The 10,727-nt window shown below is 30.8% G+C and overlaps 1 protein-coding gene across 1 annotated transcript; it reads right to left on the reverse strand.

Moving 5' to 3' along the window:
• Positions 1-1,385: 1,385 nt before the first annotated feature.
• LOC139521410 (potassium voltage-gated channel protein Shaw-like) lies at positions 1,386-1,868 on the reverse strand. The gene has a single exon (XM_071314888.1). It carries the CDS (start codon positions 1,866-1,868, stop codon positions 1,386-1,388), a length of 483 nt encoding a protein of 160 aa, XP_071170989.1.
• Positions 1,869-10,727: the final 8,859 nt, after the last annotated feature.

Below are 10,727 nucleotides of genomic sequence, written 5' to 3' on the forward strand. Positions count from 1 at the left end.
TATAAGCGCTCATTAAAAAACCTTTAATAAGCAAATGTTTAAATAAAAAAAAAAAGATTGAATGTATAAATTAATTTTTGAATTGAAGTTTTCATCCATTTGAACTTTTTTAATTCCCTTTTCCCTATTATTTCTGCATTAAGATGGATATATGTTATAAGCGCTAATTGAAATACATTTCCTTATCAATTAAAGAAATAAAAAAGCCTAAATATTCAAATTGATTCTTGTATAAGAAAATGTCTGAGCTTGGAAGCGAATCTTTTTACATAGCCAATTTCATAATATAGGCAGAGGAATGAGGGTAAGTCAACCATTACCGCTTACCTGAAATAAGATGTACATCTTGACCCACTTCTCTGGAATTCAAATGTTTCCCCATTATAAAGGAACGTTATTCATCATGTTTAATGTGATGAGTCGTGTCGAATTACATTAATAAAGGTGTTAGTAAATTGACAATTTATAAACAAAAACAATATTTTTGATTATAGGTAATACATTGACGTACATGTATAGCCAATTAAGATATAAACAATAAAATATAAGAATAACATGACTGGTGTTTTATTAGTTAAAAGTTAAGTTGGTTATGAATTATAGTTATAGTTCAATATAAGGAACAATTATAGTTTTGAAAAAGTTTTGCTTTAATTACTATTTCTTGAAGAATTTTTAAAAACACGACCAAATGACTACAAAATGCGAATATTAACGCGTTACATTCATAGCTTAATGGCAAACGTGACATGGCTTCAAAATCCAACGAAAAGATGTATGGTAAACTGTTTTTATTGTCTTGCTTATAATACTTTTGTTAAACAAGTAAACATAAGAATAAAAAGAATAAATCGCTTCCGCCCTAAAGTCTGTTGGTACCTCGTTCACTTTCATCTCATTGTTATTCATTGTAACTGCTTTCCTCTCTTTCCTTTGCTACATTTAACCATGTCTTATCTTTCTTACCTATTATTACCATGACTGTCCTTACCTTTCCTTTACTACATGTAACCATGTCCTTATCTTTCTTACCTTTGATAACCGTGTTATTTCCTTCCGTACCTTTGCTAGCCATGTCCTTTCCTTTTATATCTTTGCTAACCATGTCCTTATCTTTGCTAGCCGTGTCCTTTCCTTTCTTACCTTTGCTAGCCATGTCCTTTCCTTTTATATCTTTGCTAACCATGTCCTTATCTTTGCTAACCATGTCCTTATCTTTGCTAGCCATGTCCTTTCCTTTCTTACCTTTGCTAGCCATGTTCTTATATTTCTTACTTTTGCTAACCATGACCTTTCCTTTCCTTTCTTACCTTCGTTAACCATGTCCTTTCCTTTCCTTTATTACCTTTGCTAGACATGTCCTTTCCTTTTCTTTATTAGCTTTGTTAACCATGTCCTTTCATTTCCTTTCTTACCTTCGCTAACCATGTTCTTTCCTTATAATCAATAATCCTCCAGATACGATTTTTACTACTGCATGGTTTTGAAGTACCTTTGTCGCTTTGTATAATACTGTTCTTGAACTCTGCTTTAGTTTTGTAACTTTCTAAAAACTGGACGTAATTCATTAAACAGCATTGTTCCATAAGTTCATGATCTATTTCCCAGTACTCTAATTCCTCTTTGAAAACATTTGGACAAACGTTTGACGGCAAGTGTAATTTTCCGGTCTGATAAAACATTAGGATTGATTCAAAAGCCATGGATGGTCTATTAAAATATAGTTCTTCTTGCTTTGTGTTTTGAGATGCACTTACTAGTTTTCCTAAGCGTGAGCTAGGATGAGTAAGAAGAGATTTTCGAGTAACTTCGTATTTATTCCCAGATATGTTCAAAAGAATTCTGTTCGAATTTGTAAAGGTTTCCATCTTAAGTTTACTTGGAATGATATCCAATAATATGTAACACCAACCTTACAAAGTTAAAGAGATTCCAGAACTGAAATATTTATAGCATAATCGAATGAAGTATTGATAGTTAGGGAAATGAAAGAAAATTGTAAACACTCATTAAAACAATAAAAAACCAATTATATTCTCAATGGGAATGCACTATCAATGTTTTTCCTTTTTATTCTAGTCAATGTATGAGCTTATTCTATCAGCATGTCTGGTATTTGAAGATTAATTCCATCTTATTCTAAGCCTATTGGTAGATTTTAATTAGGTGGTTTGTATTGAAATTGATGATTTGGAAAGATATATTAATGTCATCCTCAGTACGTGAAACCTTTTATAAACACATTTGATATCACCTAGGATGTTAGTTCATATCAATAAAATTAATTAATAAAAAACATTCAAAAAGTTATCCCCATAACAAATACCTTATAAGAAATAGGTTTGGATCCTAACTCAAATGTAGTAAATACCAAAAAGCAAAGTAAAAAATATACAAAAGCACGACAATGAAAGAACAAATTGTGAACTATATCAAATCGGAAGTTAATCTATGAAGCAACATTCGAGCAGCATATGCATATGGAGTATACATCTCCCTGTTGATATGACATTTCAGGGCTTGCGTTTCCTACTATGATTTCATTGACAGAGGATTGCTGCTCACAAGGAAACTTTTTAACCAAGAGCTCAAAGTGGAGAAGTTGAAATCATCCCATCGAAAATTTACCGTTATGGAAAAAAGTAAAATCACAAAAATACTGAACTCTGAGGAAAATTCAAAACGGAAAGTCCCTAATCAAATGGCAAATTCAAATGATAAAATACATCAAACGAATGAACAAAAACTTTCATATTCCTGACTTGGTACAGGCTTTTTCTTAAGTAGTGAATGGGGGATTAAATCTGGTTTCAAAGCAAGTTTAACCTTTCACTTGTAGGACATTCGCGTAAAATTCCATTATACTCACAATTATGTGTGAGCAAAACAAACAGATGTTATAGGTTAACATGTCAAAAATCCGGTACAGCAATCAATAGTGTGAAATATTTTAATCACTATAAAAAAAACTTTGTCATTAAAGAAGAACAAAACGGCCTGTAGACACTCAAAAGACAAGGTAAATAAACAAAAATGAAAGGCTGGAATACAAAACATGATATTACCTGGAAAATGACTAAAGATGGAAAATATACACAAAAAAATTAAAAGATGATAAACACCGTCAGTAACTATAATCTATACTCCAAGACCATGAAGACCATCATGTATTATTTGTGAAGTTTTCTCCGAAAATGGTGACATTTTATAAAGTTTGAGTAACAGCTGCAAGCTCTTGAATACATAAGGAGTTGGGAAATGTTCATCCCATATTCAGGTGAATTTATTATATTACTGATTAGGTGGAGGGAATTTATAATTTTAAAATTGGAATCATCTCGTTTGTCGTAGATTCTGGTACTGAGATGACCGATTATGTCAAATTCGAGGTATAAGAATAAGATCGAGAAGAGGAAGCCTTGTTTTTCGTTTCTTTAATTTCTATTTCTGCAGGATACATTAATGGAACCCAATCAGAAAAGTTTGGATTGTTCATGGAAAGAACATCATCAATATATCAGAATATTAAATTATATAACCAGACTTCTTTGATTTTTTTAGTGTCTGATGGAACTCCGATTATAACTTAGAACCCACGTCCTCCCGAGTTCGAGGAGAACGTGCAACAACGAGACCACCAAGCCGGCACTTTTAGATACAGGTTTTGTGGTGAATGTGAACTTGAAACTAAAGAACCTAGCTAGCAGGGTGTCTTCAAAAAAGGTTACTGTATAAATTCTGCTACATACGAACACAAAATCAAGACATCAGGCAATGGTACACAATTAATACTCGATAGAATACTAATTAACAACTCCATACTTAAATATTAATTGACCAAACTCCTCAAATTTGTTATTGATCAAAATGTCATACTGTAAAATTGCAAAGATTATGACAAGAGATTTTCGATATACGTCTCTAGAAAGAATCGATACGTGAATCTGATTGCCAGTGCTGGTTGAATATACTAATCACACTTAGTACTTTTAATGGCAATCTTTAAAGGAATAAATAATGATCAGTAAAGGCAAAAGTAGTATACCACTGTCCAAAAGTCATAAATCAATTGCGAGAAAAAAAATCCGGGTTGCAACTAAAACCGAGGGAAACAGATCAACTATAAGAGAAAAGCAACGAAACAGCAGACACAGTGAAGTTCAACAAAAAAAAACGACAATGCAACACACACAGAAACGAACTATAAGATAACAACTGCTATTTTCCTGACTTGGTACAGGACATTTTAATTAAGACAAAATGGTGGGTTGAACCTGGTTTTGTGGCTAGCCAAAACTCTTTTATTGTAATGCTAAATATACTACTAAAACGACAACATTACCTGACAGGAATACAGTACAAATAAATGTAAGAACATTCTGGACAGAGAAATACCAAAAAAACAATACAATAGTAGATTTTGACATGCTAACCACAGAAAAACAACAAACACGTAAAACAACCCACGACATCACACAAATACAGCACAACAGAACCACGAACTGTCCGTCACACGACTCGAAAAATAAAATTGTGGAGAGAGAAAAATATAACAGCTGAAACATTGAAATTTGCGAAGAAAACTGCAGCTGATATTTCTTTAAACAATGTGTGCCACTTTATATAGTCAGCCTATAAAACAGCATGAACAATGTGGATATGCAAGACATACTTAAAGAGAAATGAAAATCACTTCAATCCACAACAAAAGTAATAAACTTATAAATTTCCTATGATTACGACCATATCAATAATGATTCATGTCAACACAGAAGTGTTGACTACTGGGATGATGATACCCTTGGGGAATAAAAATTTCACCAGCAGTGACATCGACCCAGTAGTTGTAAATAAACTTATCATAGATACCAGGATTGAAATTTTGTATTTACGCAAGACGCGCGTTTCGTCTACAAAGGACTCAACAGTGACGTTCGATTAAAAAAAAGTTATAAGGCCAAACAAAGTATGAAATTGAAGGGCAGCGAAGATACAAAAATTTTTAAAGATTTTTAAACTGACGGAATTTAATTCGACGTAGACAAAGTCATTAAAATAGAAGTATTGTATATTTAACAATTATGAAGCACAATTGAATCCGGCTTGAGACTATTTGTTCTAGTTTTGCAAAAAAAAATATTTTTAAAAGTGCCTTACTGTGTTTGGATAATTTGTTTAAAAGAAACAATAGATTATCAATCGATGAATGTTTTATAATCAAACCAAATTGTTTTTGTGTGATCATTAGTATATCTTCTCACTAAATAGTTGCTTTTCTACACACACACACACACAAACAAACGTTAATCATAGATACAACGTTCTTGTTTTAGGTCACGAGAAATATAACTTTGTGCCAAGAACATAACCGATTCAACAAATAGAAACTAAGACGACACCATGAAAATGTTGAACTCCTTGGACGACAACATATTTGTTTAATATGATAGAATTATATTCCAACTCGTTCAAATTTTGTACTCCTACTCATATTACATACAAGGAATTCATACTAAACTTTCTGAAATACAAATGGGAAAAGTTTTTTGCCAATTCCGTAATATCACTTTTAGATATATTCATTAACACATAACTCAATGAGATTGATTTATGTAATAAATGTTTTGAAAATTCTTTTAAAATCCAATTTCTTCAACAAAACTAAAGTCGTATACTAATTGTCACATTTGTTTTAACGAAAGTAAGACAAGTGAGACGGGTGAGAATATTCGAGGGTCACACCATGTTTTTAAATGTGAAATGACAAATTGTAAACGAACAGTCTCGCTTAAACAAAGAATAATTTAATTTTTGAAGTAACGCGTCTTCTGATAGGCTGACGTTATTTTGTTATCAGCTCATAGACATACTTTAGTCATGTGACCGTGACGTCGTCAACTTTTTTTCATGGTTTTCTACAGTTTAAAATGGAATTTAGAATTAAATTATAAGAAATGACTGTAATATTTTTTCTGTCTATTCGAAATAACATAAAAAATGTGGTGCACACTGTTAAATAACCCGCTACGCGCGTTATTCAGTGTGCACCAAATATTTTATGTTATTTCGAACAGTCGTTCCTTAAATGATAACAAGTTTTTAACTGACTGAAATTTGTATATTTCTGTAAGAGCGTGTTTTAAAGAATTGTTTATTTGTATCCGCATAAGATATTGACTTAAGTGAAATCTATAATTTGGTTTTGTGTCAGATCAGATAACCCTGGTGGTATCTTAAAAGGACTCTATACCATGATCTCTATTCTACTAGCATGTTCATCGTGTCTTATGTTGCCTTTAAAAGAAGATCATGAGATGAGTATTAAGAAAAGAATGAATTTAAAGACCTTTTCTGTATTTTATAAATTGTCTGTGTACATAACAGTGAACACTATGTCTTGATAAGGAAAAAAAAGATAATCCACAACAATGAATTGTATAAAATATAGCACAACTACTTAATCTAATAAAATTTCAAACAATCTATGCTACTTCAAGATATTTTATGAACGTATACATTTATCTTCATGCGGAATGACGCTCAAAAACCAAAACAACAAAAGAAATGAAAGCAAAGGGTGGATAAAACATCAAGAGCTAAATGGCAAGAATGGACATGCAAGGATAGCCTACACTCTAGGGTCAACATTTCCAGATGCTGTCCGACTTTCTTTATATTTTCTCAGTAAAAATCAGTACCTATACATCTATTAGTTTTACAGTTTCATCACATTGATAAATCTAAATGTGTTATTCGAAAATTACTCCATTGACTGCATATTTTTTGGCAAAAATTCAGTTACCTGAAAATGTCAAAGTTAGTATGCGCAAAACAGCAGAAACTCAATAACTTTATTAATTGACTTCTTTAAGTTCATACAGTTTTCATCAAATACGAATGAAGATAAGAAGTAAACAGATCAGTTCTAATTTTTTATTAAAGGAATTATGAGAATTTGAATACTTCAGGAGCTATACGACCAAAAGATACATAAAAGATTAGCCAAATTATGCAGACGTCAGCTTTCCTAAAGAGAAATGAAACCTTTTTTTTTCTAAATGATTTTAAATTTCCAAATTTTAAATTAGAATGAAAGAAAATTGTATACTATCATACCAGTACCGAGACATTGATTGATAATTAGTTGATAAAACCCCTCGGGAACCAACAGTCAATCAACAGTGTAATAGGATGAATATTTACAAGTATTTAACTCAAAATCACAAATCATGTTTAATTCATCGTAATTTGGTCCAATCAATTAGTGATCGTATTTGATCATTCTGTTAAGGTCTAAGGAAACATTAAAGATTACTCAATTACAATTGTAATAAGATGTTTATACAACCATAAATCGAAATATTTATAATATTTATAACGATTTCACAAAGACGGTAGAGGCTAAATATTGTAATGTTGAATCATTTTGCTTTGGGTCAATTACGTATTTTGATTTTGCCAAATAGAATTCAATGTCCAATTAAGTATATAAATTAATTATTAATTTTAACACCTGAAATGGATCAAAATAGTAAAAGTGAAACCTCAGCGTCAATGGTGGATATTTTGGAAGAATTAATCTAAAATAATATATTAAGTGCAATAATTTGACTTGAGAACCTTATAGTAGAGCAATTGGATTTACATTTTGTTAATAAAAAAAAATGTAAAACGATTTTTTATTTGACACCTGAAATGGAACAAAACAAAACACCAGAGACAAAATATGATATATTCATGAATTGGCCTAACAAAATGTACATCATTGGCAACAGTTTGACATTCAACTGATGTTAGATCTTTTCAAATTACATTTTATTAATTAAAGTGTTGTTAAAATATTTTTTTTATCTGTATATCAATTAAAAAGGATACCCAAACGTTTGATGCGTTAACCTTTCTACCTATAAAATAGATATAATTGCCGGTTTTTTTTTCTCACTCGTTTTATCAAATTAATGGTTTAGTTATCATTGGAGTAAGTCTTTTAGTTACATTGGAAATTTTGATGAAAGTGTTTAACTTTGGCACCTTCTGATTATGCGCCAAGTTTAACAAATATCCCAATTTACAGCAATTTCATCGCTGTATGAAATTTTAGTCCTCAATGCTCTTCAACTTCGTACTTTATTATTTTTTTTATTCGAGCGTCACTTAGTCTTTTGTAGACGAAACGCGCGCCTGGCGTAAATACAAAATTTCATTCCTTGGATCAATAATGAGTTTTTTTTCTATAACAGCTGTAACACTTTTGGTAAAAAAAAACACCTGTTGTGAAAATGAAACTCCTGTTTGTTTTACAAGAAGCTATTAAATCATTTTGAATTTAAAGTTAGAAAGATAAACGCGAATAGTCTTTAAACCTCTTCAAAAAAGGATAACGTCTTTCAAGAAGCGAAAGAAAATATTCATCTAGCTGAATTCCGTTTACATTCAAATTCTGTAATTTTGATACTGTTAAATTATAGAAATATTGATATGGATTCAGGAGTTTCTTGTCGAGATACAAGTATAAAAACGGCTAGCGTCTAATTTATGAAATACTGATAAATATGATAACAAGACAAACTATTGTTGTATTGCGAGACAAGAAGCTAGAGAAATAACAAAAAAGAACGATAAAGAATTGAAAATTTTAGAAACAAAAAGACTTTTGTAAATGCATGTCGTGCTCATGAAATATTTGACACGAGAAATTTTATTTTAGAAACATTTGAAAGTGTCTGCAAAATTTGCATCTGTATCTAAATTCAATGAAACATTCTACACAGTCTGAAACGTTTGTAGGCCTAAAGTTATTCTAACTTTGTTAGACTAAGTGTTTATGCTTTTGTATGATGAAGAGGATGAAATATTCTATTGAAATCACAATTTTCGGTTACCATGATAGAACTAAGACTACTTTTCCGTATAAAAAATTTGACAGATTTTCCATAACTTAAAGAAGAACTTGTGGTTAAAATAGCTACACATCAAACAGGAATTTTAACTTAACCGCACATTATTATTTTGATCAAGTTATTCTTTTCCCGCTAATATGGCAATGTTTAAAATATGTTTAAAATGACAACACTACGTGGTAGAAATACAGTACACGCAAAACCAGGAATACTTAGCACAGAGAAACGCATATATATTAATGTAATAGTAAATTTCAACATGTAAACCGAAAAATAACAACAGACTTCTTCCTTCAAAAAACAGCAGAGCAAACCACAAACAGTGACGTATTTTTCTGACTAATATATGATATTGAAATTCATACAATTATATGAGATCCAAACATTTACAACTATTTTTACAATACTAGTCCAAATAATTATCATGACTATGACAGTCTTGAAAGTTTATATTAAATTAATGGACTAACCCAATCCAATCGTGGAAATAAGCACAGAGTTGATATTTAGATGTACTTGTGCGTTACAGCTGGAAACATTCAGTCTGTCACAAACCCATTCGGAAAAAATTGGGACTTGGTTTTCTGTCCTCTGAAACATCTATAGTAATGTGTTGCCAGTTATCCATGTCTAACCCTTTTTTATAGTTATTGTCCAATACCTCGCACTACTTGAAAATTAAAAGCATATTTCATCTTTGATTAAGGTTAAGTGTTGTCTATGATTATTAGTCTAATCCTACTCTTTTTTTTATGAAGAAACATTTATATATATGTTTAAAAATACCAATGTGTGTAACATTGTTTCAAAAACCTGCAATAACATTTTAACAAGGAGAAACAGTATTTTATATCATTAACTATTTGCAGTATTATATAAAATGAATTAGTATAGATATGTATTTTAATAGTCTCTCATAATTATTTTTAAGAATGGCACTTAATTATATTTAATTGTTTTAAATATGTTTACTGTATATTTAATTATATAATTGTATCTTGTTATAAATTTAATGAACTATTGAATCTGAATCTAATTTTGTCGACCTGTCTCCTTCATTGATGGGTTATCAAAGGTACCAGGATTATAATTTAATCACCCATTGTAATCACCCATAGGTGGCCTTCGGCTGTTGTCTGCTCTATGGTCGTGTTGTTGACACATTCCCCATTTCCATTCTCAGTTTTATATAAGGAACCAGTACTTTAATTAAATACACCATACGCGCGTTTTGTCTACATAAGACTCATCAGTCACGCTACGATCAAAATAGTTAGAAAGCCAAACAAGTACAAAGTTGATGAGTTGAAAAACACCAGTACTGGCATCGACCTCATTAATAAGTTTTTACGGTCCGCCACATTTTTAGAAAATACTAAATAATTCAATTGTTATACGTTTTGTCGTTCTTAATGTGTTGTTATATTGTTCATTAAACAATCAAAAATCATTCAGAACGCGATATGATCAGATATTACAAAAAAAAATTACATTTATGGCACATAAGGCAACAATAGTATACCAGTGTTCAAAAGTCACAAATCGATTGACAGAAACAATCCGTGTTATAAACTAAAACCGTTGACTAAGTATGTTTGTAGATGATGATAATTAGAGTGATAATTAGCACTTTTCTTGCGTTTATTTGTAGTTTTTAAACATGCCCAATACTGTTAAAATACAATATCTATTGTTCTATTAGTAAACAATCATGTTTAAAACATTCAACGCCTTAAATTGCTTAATCAGGACCGATGGAAGTTGCAAAGACCAGTTCGTACGTGTGTTGACTGATTCATATGAATAAGATCTCAATTAATTTCTGAC

Source organism: Mytilus edulis, chromosome 4, assembly GCF_963676685.1.
Source record: "Mytilus edulis chromosome 4, xbMytEdul2.2, whole genome shotgun sequence".
In the NCBI taxonomy this organism is placed as follows: domain Eukaryota; kingdom Metazoa; phylum Mollusca; class Bivalvia; order Mytilida; family Mytilidae; genus Mytilus; species Mytilus edulis.